General features: G+C 33.1%; 1 protein-coding gene and 1 long non-coding RNA gene across 3 annotated transcripts in view; one reads left to right on the top strand and one right to left on the bottom strand.

The window, feature by feature from the left end:
• The first annotated feature begins 1,701 nt into the window (after window positions 1-1,701).
• The window catches only part of LOC146737899 (uncharacterized), a 23,536-nt gene continuing 5,898 nt past the window's right edge, over window positions 1,702-19,339 (top strand). The window contains exon 1 of one of the 2 annotated variants that reach the window (XR_014930706.1): window positions 1,702-1,781. This is a non-coding gene — a long non-coding RNA (uncharacterized LOC146737899). Of the gene's footprint in view, window positions 1,782-9,548; window positions 9,677-19,339 lie in introns of those variants that run through there. The other variant, XR_014930707.1, reaches the window with a different exon arrangement.
• The window catches only part of LOC100376758 (cytoplasmic FMR1-interacting protein 1-like), a 27,171-nt gene continuing 12,365 nt past the window's right edge, over window positions 4,534-19,339 (bottom strand). The window contains exons 12-27 of the mRNA XM_078008675.2: window positions 18,985-19,138; window positions 18,084-18,240; window positions 17,509-17,591; window positions 16,271-16,344; window positions 14,826-14,922; window positions 14,255-14,461; window positions 13,794-13,913; window positions 12,882-13,081; window positions 12,514-12,616; window positions 11,177-11,320; window positions 10,704-10,794; window positions 8,999-9,208; window positions 8,477-8,571; window positions 8,055-8,296; window positions 7,487-7,634; window positions 4,534-7,365 (exon numbers count right to left, since the gene is read on the bottom strand). Coding sequence (XP_077864801.1) covers window positions 7,159-7,365; window positions 7,487-7,634; window positions 8,055-8,296; window positions 8,477-8,571; window positions 8,999-9,208; window positions 10,704-10,794; window positions 11,177-11,320; window positions 12,514-12,616; window positions 12,882-13,081; window positions 13,794-13,913; window positions 14,255-14,461; window positions 14,826-14,922; window positions 16,271-16,344; window positions 17,509-17,591; window positions 18,084-18,240; window positions 18,985-19,138 — 2,332 coding nt within the window. The 3' untranslated portion in view covers window positions 4,534-7,158. The remainder of the gene's footprint in view (window positions 7,366-7,486; window positions 7,635-8,054; window positions 8,297-8,476; window positions 8,572-8,998; window positions 9,209-10,703; window positions 10,795-11,176; window positions 11,321-12,513; window positions 12,617-12,881; window positions 13,082-13,793; window positions 13,914-14,254; window positions 14,462-14,825; window positions 14,923-16,270; window positions 16,345-17,508; window positions 17,592-18,083; window positions 18,241-18,984; window positions 19,139-19,339) is intronic.

Below are 19,339 nucleotides of genomic sequence, written 5' to 3'. Positions count from 1 at the left end.
CTACTAACCCCGATACAAAGTAATGCCAATGTACACCATACTACTCAACAGTCCAATAATAACATGACATTATATTATAGAACGGCAAACTCTACAACAACACATGTAACAGTAATCATGTATTTTGTTATAGGCATGTCGTACACACGATGTTTCAATATCGGGGATTACACTCACGTATGTAACGCGTGTTACTCAAACAAATCGTCAATATTGTTCGAACCACTATTCATCAGTAATGTTATAATTTTATCTTTAAAATAGTGTAGTAATACCATGTTAACATATAGACTAGATGGGTTATCGCTGAATTGTATATCTGTTTAATTCTTTTAAAATATTCCTCTCATTCGTAAATAGCGCCCTCACTCAAGATTAATTAGAATGAGAGGTTGGTCAAACAATTTGACGAGTCAATCAAGTGCATCTATTGGCTAAGCTAGTTGTACATAGATGCAAATGAGTATAGGGACCATTCGTGCTGTATGGTGTATTGGGAGGGATGGAGGATTTCAAGTTTGTAATGACTGGTTGTAATGTGCTATCTCGTTGTTTTCATGATGCAGCCTGATATTTGTTGTTTTTTTGGTTGTTCAATTATGGCTACAATTTTTGTGGTGGGTGGAAAATGTGTTTATTGTTTGTTGAGTCATTGTTTAGACACCCTGCAGGTTGAAATCAATATTTTATATGGCGGCGTCTTCTAAAAACACGGCACCAAAATGATTTCTGTTTATTTATTTACTGTTGTAGTTCCTGAGAACTAGCCACTGAATATGATGTCGGGAACAAATGGTATTCTGAACAAGCTTTATTAATTATTGCTGGCGATATTCCAATATGAATTGGGAGCAAACTGTGACCTCAAATCTAGTCGTTGTATTGTTATGCTTCTAAAATAAGTGTTTTAAATGTCTTGAGAAACAGATTCAAATATAAGGATATGAATTGTGAAGTATTAAGATTAAATAGTGTCCATCAAATTAGTTTGTAAATGGTAAATTTATTTTAAAGAATTCAGTGAAAATATTATAAAATAAAATAAATTAAATAGAAATATTATGTGTATTTTTGTATGTGGAAACTTGGCTTGCCCACTTAAGATGTGAGGTCTGCAGTTCTTTGTTTATTTATTTTTTTTATTTGCGAAAATAAAACTGGTATTTTAAAGACTAGTTCACCAACATGTCTATTCTCTTGCTTGATTTTGAAAGTACATGGTTTAGCGACTAACTCTTATTTTTTAATATTAGAATTTCTTTTCCTTGGGAAGTTTCTTCTATAAAAAAAAATAAAACAGATATGTATTCATTATAATTTGTTTGAATATTTTGACAATTCTCAGACCTGTTATGTAATGTCATTGTCCTGCAACAATACGGTAATGAAAATTGTTACGTTTTATGTGAATTTCTCGAACACTGTCAATGTCGACCAGCTAGTAACTTATTCGGTACGATGCGTGATCAACTGTATTAATCAGTCAGTGATGGTTTACTACAAGTTTTATTCCAAAATCACACCAACATTTATTTACGGAAACGAAAAATAAGGCACTTGTTACTGAACACAACACTATATACTTTTCATCAATGTGGTTTGTGTTGACCGTATGAATGTGTTCAATCAATAGCCGAATTCGATATTATAGATTAACAATAATTTTCCAATGACAGCGCCCCCCAGCCTAACTGCAAAGTATGTAAAATGTCATGTTGAGGCGGGTGAAGAGCGTGAAGCATTTCATGAGCGCAATTTCGTGTTATCTAATGTAATTCTTGGTGAGTGTTGAGTTTATCAGTTGCATTTATAGTGCTTTAAATTGCCGTCTGATGTTTGCCCCAATACAACCATGACTAGGAACTTCATTTCTTCCGCCCCCATCGACGCGACAGGATACTATTCACACTGTCAACTCACCGTTTGAAAGGAAAACGTGCAAAAATAATGCACGTTGGCGGCAACGCATATTTTCTGTCAGACTTGACATATTCGTTGGTTTTCACTCGCTCTCGTTAATCGTTTGGGTACATTCATACTTGTAAATAAACGTAATTCTAACACCTTTATCAAAACTTCCTGTACATAATCGCTGTTGAATGTACACGCACTCGCAAGGTTTGAATTTAACCTGTTTTCAATGGCCATTACTGATGTCGTCAGCCAAGGAAACAATTCGAACGTTGCCTCCGGCGTAGGCGCGCACACTGCGCATTCGACGCGCATGCCAATAAATGGTGACATGGCAACAAATGTCGCGTTTGTGTCGTCACTCACGTAAACACAGAGGTTCTATACGTTCGGAGCTCCAGACAGTGCAGATGCGCTGTATATTTAGTGTCCGAAAACGATTGATTACATGCTCTCTACTTAGTATGGGGGCATGCCGATAGCCAACGTATTTTAATTACAACGTGTTGCATCAAACATGCATGTCTGTAAGTATATCCCTGTTCTGTATTTCCTGTACTTCAAACACAAACGACACGAAGCGTTCGAGAAGTTGCCGAGAAATTATTGTGGTGGTGCGATTTTATAATGTGAGTGTCATGCGTGATACAACAAGTAGTTTGTCAAAAGGCTGACGACTCGTTCTCTGGCTGTTATTGTTAAGTTTATATAGTGTCATATTACGAATAATTTCAGCAATTGTCGACATTGCTGCAGTTATTATTTCAATGAAACTTATTTGAAGCCGTTCAATTACGTTTATATTTGAATGCCAGACTTGAACAGTGTTATTTAAAAAATAAATGCCATTCTCGCTGCATGGTTATCGTAATCCATTTGCTTTCCATCAAAGTGATATCTCGATCACTTCCAATGTGTGTGTCATTTTATAGTGAGACTATACAATTACGTTACGGTAACACATTTCATTATCTTATCGAGTGTGAACGGACTTTAGCAATTATGTTTCACTACTAACCCCGATACAAAGTAATGCCAATTTACACCATACTACTCAACAGTCCAATAATAACATGACATTATATTATAGAACGGCAAACTCTACAACAACACATGTAACAGTAATCATGTATTTTGTTATAGGCATGTTGTACACACGATGTTTCAATATCGGGGATTACACTCACGTATGTAACGCGTGTTACTCAAATAAATCGTCAATATTGTTCGAACCACTATTCATCAGTAATGTTATAATTTTATCTTTAAAATAGTGTAGTAATACCATGTTAATATATAGACTAGATGGGTTATCGCTGAATTGTGTATCTGTTTAATTCTTTTAAAAGATTCCTCTCATTAGTAAATAGCGCCCTCACTCAAGACTAATTAGAATGAGTGGTTGGTCAAAAAATTTGATGAGTCAATCAGGTGCATCTATTGGCTAAGCTAGTTGTACATAGATGCAAATGAGTATAGGAACCATTCGTGCTGTAGGGTGTATTGGGAAGGGTGGAGGATTTCAAGTTTGTAATGACTGGTTGTAATGTGCTATCTCGTTGTTTTCATGATGCAGCCTGATATTTGTTGTTTTCTTGGTTGTTCAATTATGGCTACAATTTTTGCGGCGTCTTCTAAAAACACGGCACCAAAATGATTTCTGTTTATTTATTTACTGTTGTAGTTCCTGAGAACTAGCCACTGAATATGATGTCGGGAATAAATGGTATTCTGAACAAGCTTTATTAATTATTGCTGGCAATATTCCAATATGAATTGGGAGCAAACTGTGACCTCAAATCTAGTTGTTGTATTGTTATGCTTTTAAAATAAATGTTTTAAATGTCTTGAGAAACAGATTCAAATATAAGGATATGAATTGTGAAATATTAAGATTAAATAGTGTCCAACAAATTAGTTTGTAAATGGTAAATTTATTTTAAAGAATTCAGTAAAAATATTATAAAATAAAATAAATTAAATAGAAATATTATGTGTATCTTTGTATGTGGGAACTTGGCTGGCCCACTTAAGATGTGAGGTCTGCAGTTCTTTGTTTATTTAATTTTTTTATTTGCGAAAATAAAACTGGTATTTTAAAGACTAGTTCACCGACATGTCTATTCTCTTGCTCGAGTGTGAAAGTACATGGTTTAGCGACTAACTCTTATTTTTTTTTAAATATTAGAATTTCTTTTCTTTGGGAAGGTTCTTCTATAAAAAAAAAAAATAGAACAGATATGTATTCATTATAATTTGTTCGAATACTTTGACAATTCTCAGACCTGTTATGTAATGTCATTGTCCTGCAACAATACGGTAATGAAAATTGTTACGTTTTATGTGAATTTCTCGAACACTGTCAATGTCGAACAGCTAGTAACGTATTCGGTACGATGCGTAGGTCCTGTTGTCACAAGTCGGTGTAAAGTTAAATTGAAGTCGTCACAACGATGTTACCACACGCACACATACCATACATACAGACTAACTGCAGACTCCCAATGTGTGCTCACACACAGGAGTAAAAAAATGCAGCTTATCTATCTACACGAGATTGAATTAGATGTTGTGTTATGTCATAATAGTTGAAGGTTTTTTGCAGCAAAAAAACAAGATATGTAACATCAGTTATGAGCAACGTTTATTGCTTTTTGATGAGTATAGTGCATAGTACATGCGAAAATAACACCACTCAAAGAACGAGAGAACAATTACAGAAGAGTAGAATTCACATTTGTGTAGTTTGAATTATAGTGCCATTTTATATATAGTACAGTAAAAAAAAACAACAATGAATGTCCTATGTTCTTATGGGTCCTACTGAACACAATGTGATGTGGTGAATGTAGCGCCATTTAAATTTATTAATGAGGCCTAACCACATTTGCTTTATAGCAGCGTGTGTGTGTACTTAAATGATGGAGATATGACTATGACAATAATGTCATATTTAATGATCCGGCATAAAATAAATTCCACTTTTCGGTTTGAGTGAGCTTCTATTAAAGATGTGCTTGTAATAGAGCATATGATACAGATTAACAATAAAACATGATTAAGGTCTATACCCTGATTACATAGTATAAGTATACAATTATAATAATTTCAGAACATCATTTCAGGAATATATAAAATGTATCTAAATACTAATAATATTCCAATATCATAAATGTGTATAAACTTTTTCAATTATTTACAATTATCATATTATAAAAATACAAATGAGACTGCTCTTATGATTTACCTTTATTAATTGACTATATAGAAAATATTTTGGTTTTAATATATGATTATATATTATAGTTAAAATTATATTCTGCATATACCAGTATGAGAACATGCAACACTAAGTTAGTATGCATGAAATATATTCATGTTATTCCGGTCACAATAAATCATATTATGACATGACAGAACACCATTTCTTCAACAGTGAACAACACTAAAATTATTCATTTTGAATCAGAATTTGAAAAAATTAAATTCATTTTAATATGTGTGAAATGATGCATAATGTAGTTGTAAAGTTTGAATGCAATAAGTTAAGGCATGTCAGAAGGATATGGCTTCGAAACAGCATTCAATAAAACAAAATGGCTGTCAGTCGGCCATTTTGAATCAGATCTGTAATAACAAAACAAAGTCTCATAACGTCCAATATATATACCGAGTTTGACTGAAATCCATGTTGGATTTTAAAGAATTTTTTAAATGGATGCGATTTGGTCATCTTGAATCTGACGGTCAAATGGAAACTTGTTTTGATGTGTGACATGATGTAGTCTGAACTTGATCTGTCAAGGCATGCCAGAGATACGACTGGAACAGCATTCAATAAAACAACATGGCTGCCATACCATCTACTGTATGTACCAAGTTTGAATGAAATCCATCAACACACAAAATACATCCGGTTCTGAAATGGCATAAATGTTTGATCTTAATGAACTTTCAACATTAAAATGGCTGCCAATTGGCCATCTTAATTTGGAAAATCAAATGAACACTTGCATAAGTGTGACATGATGCATACTATATAAAGTTTGAACATGACTTGTCAAGGCATGTCACAGATAAGACTTTATAGAACTGCATTCTTTAAAACAAAATGGCCACCAGTCATCCATTTCAATCTGATCTGAAAAACAACCAAGGTCCCATAATGTCCAATGCATTTACAAAGTTTAAATGAAATCCATTTACAGAGAACAAAGATCAGATACTGTACCAAAATATTTAAAATGCTTGATTTTTAAGAATTTTTAGCACAAAAATGACCACCATCTGGCCTTGAATTGGATCGTGAAATGAATGGACATACACATGTTCATGTACCAATCAATATCCATGATGTGTCATATATGAAGTTTAAATGTGAATGGTCCAGGCATAATCGAGGTGGGAAAGCACTAATGCACTGAAGAATGAACAAACAAATGAATGAACACACTGAGGTAGAACCATAAGTTCACATTTTCTGACTTTGTCCAACAATGAACTACCATAACTAAACACGTGCCACATATTAGGTCTTATATCATAAGCAACATGCATGGGATGATTATATTTACACATGGCAAATATTATTTGATGTATATAAAATGCAAAACAAATATGTATATACATTGGGCACTAACACAATTGCGAAATGTGTTGGAAGTTCCAGATTAAAACCCTGTATAGAATCTGTTAAAATGTAAAGGAATGTAAAGACAAAACATTGGTGTGGTGCCATATGGGTACATTATAATGTCATGCATTCTATGATTGCATTTATTGTCAGGTTTCAATAGAAACATTAAATGGATGTTGCAGTACATTATCACCTACTATAAGTTTATTTCAAACAAAGTCCATCAAACACGACAACTCCAACAATGGAGGGGGCACCATTCAATAGTTAGCTAGAATTTCACCATTTGGTTTATATAAAAATATCTGGATATAATATATTTGTAATTGCACAGGCAAAAAGCAATCATTTAAATATTATTCAACTGTTATAAACTAGTCTTAAATGGCAATTAATGGTAAACTTGAATTCAATCACTCTTTTTTCATAAACAAATAACCAATAAACAAGTCCTACATTGTACATGTATATATGGTATGAAATTACCATCATGTCATTTGTACTGTCTTGTATCATTCTAAAATACTAAATTATCAAAAAAAAACACTTCAAGTTGGAAACTGTGAATTCAGATTACCATTGGAATGGTTTTATTGAAGACTTTGAATCACTCAGTCATATTCATCATCCGTATCAACGTCAACGTTAACATCAACATCGTCTCCTTCTGGTTTTTCTGGCGGCTGGAAATGTCGCACTTCGCTGAGTGGGAGTTTAGTATCAGTGTCATGAGAGCCAAGAAATTTGTCCAGTGAAGCAAAAATCTCATTGTTGAGTGTTTGAAATCGTTCAATTCTTTTCACCATTCTCTTCACCGACTAAAAAAAAAAACAAATTTGCAAATGTGACACATACATTGTGCAATGTGAAATTCAACGACTTAAAACTCAAAATACCTCATTAAATATCACAACAAATCACCAATATAGAGAAACTTACCACTCCCCTCACATTCTCGTCCTTCTTTTCAACCTCGTGTATTTTCTTGATGTGATAGCAGAAATCAAACGCTTCAAACCTGTACTGTTGTTTTAACAGTCGTATTATTGTACAACCAGCCCAGTTAAGACCTTCACCAAAGCCTTCCCTACCAACAGTAAAATAGAAACAATCAATGATAAGAACTGAAAAGGATAAGAACGTGTTCAGGAAGAATGACATCATTATGGATGACATTACAATGGTAAAAAGGAAGGAAATATTAAACATACCAAAAAATGTAAACAATTTTTTTGAATGTATTCAATGTTAAATATTCAATATACATAGGTTAATGTATGCATTTTGTTTTTTTTAGATCAGCTTAAATAAAAGTTTCAAACATTCTGATCCAAATATGTAATGGAAACAAACCAATTCTGGAATGAATTTATCCTCTGTCTGTTGATATATAGAGTTCTGCAACTTCAATCAAATAAAAAAAAAAAATTAAAAAAAATGCCATAATAAAATAAAATAAAAATAAAATGTTGACTACTTGTGTTTAAACAACTGTCTTTGTACTTACTCTACAAATAACTCATTTTCTCCCAGTGGTAGACAAATCACATACTGCATGGCACTCCATAGTCTGTGAAATTCCACGCATTCGTCAACATTCATAACATCATTAGCTGGTTTCTTCACTCCATTCCACACTGCATCTGTCAGAAATTCCTGGATCTTTTCCAGAATCACTTTGAATAGCGACAATCCAATGCAAAGTCTCTCCCGAGTCAGTAAATGAGAATCCTTGACCAACTTGATTTGCTACAGGTTGAAACACCGCAAATTCCGTTTTATTATTTATAGAATTCAAAAATGATATATTTACCTCTATAAAATCTTGCAATTTTCCTTGACTTTTGAAAGTACTGAGCTGACAGTTTCAGTACTTGTTAAATGAACATTAGTACCAATTTAACAAAATTAAGCCAAACCCCATCTTACCTTTTGTGTTCCCAGTTTATCAATAACTGATACAACATTCATTGACTTGTGCATTTTCTCGAGGTTTTTCAGTTTTGCTTCAACCTTTTCACTATCTACAACAACAATTACGAATACAAGATTTCAAAATGTATCTGCCCATCAACAAAATTTTAAACATATCTTAAAACAAAGCAAACATCAATTAAAAACTATATACTGTTATATCGTGTACTGAATTATACTATACGTATGGTTTTGTTTTGATCACTCTCAAGATTTAGAAGGTTTTTTGGTTTTTGTTTTAGTGCCCACCTTTTCTGTTTACATAGTATTTCTAAAAATGCGTCTTAATTTTGACTTTCGATTATTTTGCAATTATCAATGAAATCAATTGTCTTCAACTGGATCATTTGTCTTCAACAGACGAGACATGTAGCCAATGTGAAATTATGTCCAACTGTTTTAAAATTAACTAAACAAATTTGCAAAAGTAGGGTAAATGTGCAAAAATATGTAGCAGAAAAAATGTAATTTACCAACCTTTTGACTTGACATATGGTCTTGGAAACACTTTTCTGAATGGTGCCGCCAACAACAAGTCATTGAGTTCTTCTTTAGTTAAACTTTGTTCTAATATGCGGCAAAATAAAATAGCATTTCCAAGTTCTCGAAATTTCTGGAATACTAAGGTTCTCAAGTCAGGATATTGTAGGATGGAATTCAGCTTGGCTTCATAAAATCCCAGCATGCCTAGCAAAGAGATTCAAGGAAAAGTTAGAAAGAATTCTTTTGAGCTATCTTCGAGGGCATAATTGGAGATGTATTATATTTAAGTCCATTCTGAGATATATTATAACAGTCAGTTACCAAGATGACTCGCAATTTTGCAAAACACTTTCAATGTTTATTTTGTTCCAGACTTAAAGCGGGAGGGTCATCACCTGCACACGCGCGGGAATTGAGTCCCAAGCTGTTACAATATGTCATTATTGATGCTCATTTGTTTTAACATGTTATATTTACATTAGCATAGAGTCAGAACGAGGCTATGACCTGAGGTCATTCTCTGTGCATGTTGTTGTAATCCAAGATGTCCGCCTCCAATGTGATTAAATCACTACTGTTGAATCAATGACTGATCGCACTCTCATTATATGAAAACAACACTCAAAACAAAGCGACGATAACAACACATGCTAAAAACGCAAAAGCTCGTGGGTAAGTGCTTGTTTGTAAACAATGACACGCTATGGCCATCTGACACATGCGCAGGTGATGGCCCCCTTGCTTTAATGGGGCCACTTGAATTCACTATTTCATAGGGTGATCAACATAATAATTTGCAAATTTTGTGTGCGTATTCAATAACTATTTTTCCTTTCCTGTCAAAATAACCTGTTCTAATTCATTTTGAAAACCGCACTTTACCCTCGTCTAGTATGATAATGGAATGATGTAAACTCTGCACATATCAATGGAATGGCATCATTATGTCTAGATTGGACAAAAACCCAAAGTGTTTTAAAAAGCTGTAAGTTGTCTTGGTAACTGACTGTTTGAATAATTCTCATCACCACTGTAAAAATTTAAGATAAGGTTTTCATATGATGTAGCTTTGCTTATTGAGATACACAAGGTGAAAGCAGTCTGATGCAAATTTTTGAAGTTTATAATACAAATATGAAACACTAGAAATATTAAATAATAAATATTACTGTTTACCATAAGAATATGTGTTAAAAATGGGGTGTGCATTAGGTTTTTAAAATTTTTGAAGAATTTTAGAAGAGAAAGGAAAAAGGTACAATTTAAAAAAAAAAAATTACCACGAGAACCCTTTTTTTTCTGAGTCTATTTCGCTCTTAGACAATTAAATTTTAGTTTCTGTGATGTGTTGACTCAGGAAGACACGAAACATCAAAGAAACTATAGAGCTTCATATTTAACTCCTTGTTTATTCCGCCATTTTCAGTTACACCAACGGCACTACTTTTTACATATCAATACACTCAGGTGATCTGGTGAAATATACCACCATTGAAAAAGTATATATTCTGAAGCATGCAATAAAGTAGTTCCAAAAACCTCATAGTTTCAAAGTACCAACACTGTCACTCTAAAATGTATGCTCAAAATAATTGTATGCAACGTGTAAAATACATTGTTTATTAACATACAGTGTGACCACGCATTACAAATTGACGGTAGTGCTTTATTGTCTTTGAAAATATGACACATTACATACCTACACATCCATATTCAGATCTTGGCAGTCCACATGACTTGGGCATAGCTTCCATCAATGCCTTGACATAATCCATTATAACACCTTGAATCTACAATAAAATGCACATAAAGTAAATGTTCCTGAGGCGTGAAAACAAATTATATAAATTATTTTTTTATTAAACATATTAATATGTAATCTCATTCATCTCAAAATATGCTGCTTGACAATAATGTCATATAGAACACACTTGAGACAATTCATCCCATAAAAGACAGTTGATCCCCAAGAGACAATAGATCATTATGGAAGACAATTGATCCCCTAAGGCACAATAGACCTCAGAGAAGACAATTGGTCTTCTAAGAGAAAATTGATTCTCTATAGACAACAATTGACCCTGTAGAAGAAAATTAGTTCCATAAAAAACAATTTATCACAAATGAATCCAGACAATAATTGGTTCATAATAAACAGCCAAAAAATCTTACAATATTCTTCATTGTCTTGAGTGTTTCTTCTAAGATGACAGCAATGCCATGGTAACCTAATAATCTAACCATAGAATGGAAATGCTGAGATCCAATGAAATTCGTGTAAAGGCTGCATATCTTACTGTATGCAACATTCAGAATCTGTGAAATAAAAAAGAAAAACATATTTTAAATTAACAACCAGAATTTATTGCACTTTTAAAGTGTTACTTTTAGTGTTATACAAGGTTATACAATACAAGGTCATACAATAAAGTGTCATCAAATAAAGTGTTGTGTTTACTATAAAGTGTTGTGTTTACTATAAAGTGTTGTGTTTACTATAAAGTGCCGTGTTTACCATATAATGCCGTGTTTACCATAAAGTGTCGTGTTTACCATAAAGTGTCGTGTTTACCATAAAGTGTTGTGTTTACCATAAAGTGTCGTGTTTACTATAAAGTGTCGTGTTTACTATAAAGTGTCGTGTTTACTATAAAGTGTCGTGTTTACTATAAAGTGTCGTGTTTACTATAAAGTGTCATGTTTACTATAAAGTGTTGTGTTTACTATAAAGTGTCGTGTTTACTATAAAGTGCCGTGTTTACCATATAATGCCGTGTTTACCATAAAGTGTCGTGTTTACTATAAAGTGTCGTGTTTACTATAAAGTGTCGTGTTTACTATAAAGTGTCGTGTTTACTATAAAGTGTCGTGTTTACTATAAAGTGTCGTGTTTACTATAAAGTGTCGTGTTTGCTATAAAGTGTCGTGTTTACTATAAAGTGTCGTGTTTACTATAAAGTGTCGTGTTTACTATAAAGTGTCATGTTTACTATAAAGTGTCGTGTTTACTATAAAGTGTTGTGTTTACTATAAAGTGTTGTGTTTACTATAAAGTGTTGTGTTTACTATAAAGTGTCATGTTTACTATAAAGTGTCATGTTTACCATATAATGCCATGTTTACTATAAAGTGTTGTGTTTACTATAAAGTTTTATATTTGCTATACTACTATTATACTATTAATACTAGCGTAAAATCTGTATTAAAAGCCGCATCCCTAATAGAAGCCATACCCATTCTTTTTGAACATTTGAGACCCACAAATTCACCATTTCTTATATGTGTAGATGCTCTTATAGAAGCTGCATCCCCTCTGTTGTATTGTTCCATTTTATTAGAAGCTGTGGCTTTTAATACAGATTTTACAGTACTTCATCTTTACTATGAAGTTTTGTGTTTACAATAAAGTTTATTAGAAAGAGTTGTTTTAACTACTTAATAGTGAATGCAATATATAACAAAACACATCACATGTTCAAAATGAAATTGGAATGTATATTTTTAATCACCTTTGACCCAAAGAAAAAATGTGACCTGGCTGAGGGTGCTTTTTCTCTCTCTGATTCGTCTGATGTAGTGAGAAGCAAGATATCAGCTTTTGCTTTGGTAAATCTGAAACAAACAAAATATAACAACTACAGTGAACAGCAGAAACCCGGGAATGTTATTAATGTGATTAAAGATATGATTTGATTTCTGCACCACTGCAACTGCACAATGTCTTACCCATACACAATATTTACACAATCACAAAATTACCAATTCCCCAGTAATATATATATATAGGCTGAATAAAAAAAAAACTGCTTTGCTAACACAATGAAACAAGTAGCAATAGGGGAGCAAAACATTCTTTCAATTCTGAATATTTCCTCACCTGTCTGTTGAGGCATTGTAGCAATATTTTGGTAGAAACTCAGAGTTGAGCTCCCAGAATATGTGCAGAGTGATCCTTCCATACGGTGCTTGTACGGTGCGGTTGGCTTCTCGTAACATTTCACTGAATTTTGTCAATTTCATATATTTAGCCAACAGTTTATGGGTTAGTTCGTTCACGTTCAGCAATGCTTCAAGCTCCTGAAATGAAAGCGTATAAGATAAGATCAGGTACCATGACAACATAAGATTGCAAGATACAATTTATCTATTAACTTTTTAAACACTATATTTGTTTCCGCCAAGATTTTCTAAATCTTTCTGTAATTTTTTTGTTAATTTAAGACCATATGGGCATATTTTTCAATCTCAATTAAAATGTTAGAAAGGATTGGAAAAAAAATTAAATTCTTTTTTTTTAGCCGACAGATCATTAAAATTTAGAGATTTATTTTCAAATTAATTTTTCAGTATGAAATAAATAATATTTTATTGATTTATGATGGAAATAGTACCTTTGTCCTCCAATGTATAACTCTCAAGAGCTACCCTACAGGTACTGGGCATTAAGTGCCTGTACTGAAATTTGAGTGAATTTGTGACTTTTGACAGAAACCTGAATAAATTTTTCGTAGACATTTGCATAGTGATCTTTGTACCAGATAGATTCCCTAGACACATGTATAACACTTTGACCTTTGACCCGTGACACAAAAGTCAAATTTTTCACCATTCACAAACCCAAGCAGCATAAGTTTTATCATATTTTTATCAAACTCTGTAGCTTATTAGCAAATGTCTTCATTTCGTCCAAAATTGAAAAATTAATTATAGAAAAATACATTAAAAATGTGCAGACTGTAGCACCAAAACTTATGGCATTTAAACCATTAATTCTCTGATATGTACTTACAATAATTCCAGTCAGATCACTGCTTTCAAATTTACTGATGGCCAAGTCCAATGCAGTCTGTAATGACGCTTGAACTCGCTGGCTGATCAATTGGTTCAAGTCTACAGATCGACCCAATATCTGAAAAAGAATCAAATATACAAATTGGTCAAAATAATAATACTGACACCTCGAAATGACAGAAACAAGACTATTTCCCCCAGATCCTTGGTACCAGTAAGGCACAGGATCAAGAAAGCTAGGAGCAAGCAAATGCAGTCTAACTTTTCAGAAGCAAGGCAGGTTTACACACAAACAACAGAGACACTATGTTAATATGTAACTATTATTATTGTAACAACATTCAAATGCAAATTACAAAGTATTATTATGCAAATCAGCCACAATATATAATCACTTACCTAAGGAGACACTGCAATAGTAATAATAATTAAAGTGCAAATATAAAATCATGCATTTACCTGTACATGTCGTTGTTTAAGTAATGGTTCGTATCTTATTGAGCCTTGAGTCTGTGACGACAACAATTTCTTCTCCTTTTCAGTATAAAATTTGTTCCAGTCATTCTTGAATTTCTTGTTCAACAACAAATAACCAGCTTGTTGTTTATAATATGCAAATATCTGATCACTTAACTTGTAAACAAATTGATCAAAACACAGATTCACCTATAAAAATATTAAAAAAACATTTATATTAACAAAGCTAGGGTGACAGATTAACAATTATATATACCGTATATAGCTAGGGTGTCTTATCAGCAATTATGCATACAAAGCTAGGGAGACATTTCAACAGTTATATATACAAAGCTAGGGAGACATATCAACAATTATATATACCATATATAGCTAGGGTGTCTTATCAACAATTATGCATACAAAGCTAGGGAGACATATCAACAATTATAAATACATAGCTAGGGAGTCAGTTGAATAATTATACACAATTAGGTTTGTGTCAATGTATTATTTTATGCATTTTACACTACTTCCTCTACCTTCTTTTTAGAATACTTTATTCTATACTTACCTCTGCTTCCACTTCATCATAGAGAAACTGTTTTTTGAAGAAATTAAGCGTATAGTGAGCACTGTCATTGTACAGATCCAACGGATATAACACATATCTAAATATGAAACAAGAAATAAACAATAACTCAAATTCTGTTCCCTAGTAAATTTTAGAGTAATTATTTTGCTTTTTTCTAATGTTCCCTGGTGCCGAGTACATAACATACGTACAATAAACTATGATTTTATAACATTGATGTACAGATATGTAGATGCAATGATATCAAAAGTTGTAAACAATATTTACTGTTATTTTTCCCCCAAGCCAAATTTTTACCTTCTAGATTCATTTACTGTGTGTGGAACTCTATATTTTCGCTGAAATTAATTTTCGCTGAAAAGGCTTTTTGGGCGTTTTGTATGGAATTTATTTTCACTGTTTTTTGATAAGTTTAATGTGAAATATAGGAAAAAAAGTATATTCGCTGTATTTTATTTTCACGGAATCATCCATTCAGCGAAAATAAAGTATTCTACAGTATTTGTTTGTTGAACCATGCATCTGTGACATGTTGTATCTACAATGCTATATACAGCAATTATTGGTGGTGATTTACACCAAAATCTTGTATCATTGTAAATGGTTTAACGGTACAGATATACAACACATGTATGAACATTAGGAATGACTGTAAGATTTAGAGGTCAATATGTGGCAATAAAGGTCAAAATACCAAGATGTGACCTCTGACATCATCAAAATGTGTGACCTCTGGGGTCATCAAAATGTGTGACTTCTGACGTCATCAAAATGTGTGACATCTGGGGTCATCAAAATACCAGGATGTGACCTTTGAGGTCATCAAAACATGCAACTTTTGGGGTCACCTAAATATGTGACCTTTGAGGTCATCAACATATACGACTTTTGGGGTCTTCAAAATATGTGACCTTTGGGGTCATCACAATACTAGGATGTGACCTTTGATGTCATCAAAATACCAGGATGTGACCTTTAAGGTCATCAAAATACCAGGATGTGGCCTTTGAGGTCATCAAAATATGTGACCATTTGGTCATCCAAATACCAGGATGTGACCTTTGAGGTCATCAAAATATGCAACTTTTGGGGTCACCAAAATATGTGACCTTTGAGGTCATCAAAATATGCGAATTTTGGGGTCTTCAAAATATGTGACCTTTGGGGTCATCACAATACCAGGATGTGACCTTTGATGTCATCAAAATACCAGGATGTGACCTTTAAGGTCATCAAAATACCAGGATGTGACCTTTGAGGTCATCAAAATGTGTGACCTTTGAGGTCATCAAAATGTGCGACCTTTGAGGTCATCAAAATATGTGATTTTTGAGGTCATCACAATACCACGATGTGATACTTTGAGGTCAGCAACATAACAGAATGTGACCTTTTGAATAGCTGTTTTGGTGCATACTACTTACTCCATCATTTCTGGCTGTTTAGTTTCCAAGATATGATTTGTTAATATCCATGGCATTGACATGTCAATAGGAAACTATAAGAACAATAATTTACATTACTAGTATGCAAGTCAGTCTATAAACATTTTACAGATCATTAAATATTATAGTTACACTGTGCTATCTATTGTATCATATGTTTATAAATGATCTGTCTATGGTCTGGCACAAATAAATCAAAGAAAGCTTAGAAAGAACTGCTGTGTGCTAAGGGTATTGGAGGCATGAATTACAAATAAGGAATACAGTATTTACAATATTAGACACATCTCCAACTCACATAAAGTAATCAAAGAAAGCTTAGAAAGAACTCCTGTGTGCTAAGGGTATTGGAGGCATGAATTACAAATAAGGAATACAGTATTTACAATATTAGACACATCTCCAACTCACATAAAGTAATCAAAGAAAGCTTAGAAAGAACTCCTGTGTGCTAAGGGTATTGGAGGCATGAATTACAAATAAGGAATACAGTATTTACAATATTAGATACATCTCCAACTCACATAAAGTAATCAAAGAAAGCTTAGAAAGAACTACTGTGTGCTTGAAGGTATTGGAGGCATGAAGTTAGCACATGTGCTTCTATTAGAGCAAATACAGCATTTAAAGATATAACTGCAAGCAATGATCTGTGGGGTTCCAAGTAGCTATGGTATAACAATTATAAATATTTAATGTGAAGCGTTTCCCACACCCCACTCTTAACCTTTTCACTACCAGTATCCTATTTTCATCACAAAATAGTCCCATTTTATAGTCTGCACTTCCCTACAGAAAATTGGGACAAAAATTAATAGTCACATTTTCTTGAGTAAAAACTGTAAATTTACTCAAATTTTGTCTGTTGGCTCCAAAATTGGGGTCCATTTCCAGAAATATTGAAGAATACAAGAAAAATTCGGGCAAGAAAGTCTGGAGGTGAAAAGGTTGAGTAATGCATCAGGTTTGGATCAGTATATGAACATTATAACTTTCAGATTTGATTTTGTTGTTAATCCTCAAAATTAAAAAGCTTTCAACTAAGTTTTGTTGACAATTGCAGATCTGAACAAATATATGAATAAATGTGTTTCAATTCCAATCTTGATTCTATATATGTATGAATGATCTCATTGGATTTATTATACCATACTTATTTCATGTAGATTGTGTTAGTGAAACTTACAAAGGAAATGGTACCATAATAACATGCCTACCTGTATTCTGTTACCCATAGTCATTTCTAAATAAAATTCTCTGTACCAGAACTGAGACAAATCACTGCATTTTTGTAAGGTCTCTGAAAAACCACAAAATAAAATCGTGACTACTGAACAATTCAGCATTGCATAATACCAATGTAGTGTATTAAAGGGCGGCAGTCGTCACGCTGCGTCCTGTTCGATATGGGACTCATAGCGATGTATACAACGCATGTAAAATACATTGTTTATTTACATGAAATTCGAACACACGCTGCGCAACGACCACTGCGTTTTAATCTGACAGTAAAACTTTATTAACCTAATATACCCTATTAACCTATTGTTTTGGGGATATTGTTGCCCACTAACAGCAAGACATCCCAATTTTATACATGTATGTAATTTTATCATATTTATAACTTAAATGACAACTGCTTATATTTTGGAAAAAATTAATGATAAATTTTCATCGATAGTGAATTTGTATCTCCAAAAAGTACCAGGAGATGTGATCTTTTGGAGGTCATGCATATGGCTTATTGAGACATCCACTGAATACGGTACATGTAAGCATATAGATGACCTACCTGCAAAGTTCAGCATATGGTTATAGAAGAACGAGCGTCTGTGGAAGTTTTCAATGGCGACCAGAGACGACCCATCAAGATCCTTTTTGATAGTTTTTTTACCCCCAATGCTTCTATCAGTGATTAATGATTCAGACATTGTACGAGTCATATACAGCTGTAATACAAATGATGATATTATGACAATAAAAACATGTAGTTTGTAGTGAGGTAAAGCGTCTGTCGCAATATGGTTTTGATCACATGTCATGTATAGGATGCATTGTATATTCACAGAAAAAACAAACACTAATTAAAACAATTCTTTCACTGACTCACTAACTTGCACAAGACTGTCTAGAAATGTGGGTTTGTCTTGAGACTTTGAGATCATCTCGTAATTTCAGCAAATTTTTCAATTTGTATGATTGTCAGCGTTAGATTTGCGCAGTTTTGCTGAAGCCAACCAGCTATGGCCATCCTTATGAACCCATGTGTGATCACAGTTTAAGATGAATGATTTGATTGACTGAGCCAAGAACCTGGATTAACCAATCAGCATTCTATATATTGACAACAACTTGATATAAATTTAAAATTTCAACCAATAGATTTTGTCATCTTATATCCATTCATAGCTTATTTGCCAAAAACGTGCATGCACATTTGATTTCCCATGGAAACGTGTCAAGACACTTTTTTATGTTTCATTTTCCATGGAAAACACAGTAAAGCATGTGTTGTTACGTTTGATTTTATTGAAATCTACCAAGGAATGAATTTCGCCCAGGCCAAATAAATAAATGTTAGCTGGTAAAAAAAAGTGTATGATTGCATATACAATCATCTAATAAAACATTAACCCTTTGAGCCCCAAATTCATCCTTTGTCACCATTTACACCCACATATTATACTACTAACCTGTGTTGTTGATGGGCCCACTCTTTTCTTGCCTATATCAATTGAGAATGGTGGTGCACTTTTTGGATCTTTTTCACCTTTCAAAGCTGGGTCATTGGATGGCTCAACGCCATGCAGCCAATCAGCACTGGTGTCTCGAATTGACCTCAGTATACTGTGAAGTAAGTAATAAAAACACACTGTGATACAGAAAATTAGATTGTAAATTGATTTAATCTGAATAAAAATAAGTTATGATTAAATTAGAACAGACTAGATTAAACAATCAACTGTATAATTATTAGTCTATAGACTATTTATAGACTAGACTAGCTGACTAGACTAGACTAGACTAGACTAGACTAGACTAGACTAG

This window comes from Saccoglossus kowalevskii, chromosome 10 (genome assembly GCF_978046115.1).
Source record: "Saccoglossus kowalevskii chromosome 10, keSacKowa6.1, whole genome shotgun sequence".
Lineage (NCBI taxonomy): Eukaryota > Metazoa > Hemichordata > Enteropneusta > Harrimaniidae > Saccoglossus > Saccoglossus kowalevskii.
Note: the sequence above shows the minus strand (reverse complement) of the source record. Positions and strands in the feature narration are given on the sequence as shown.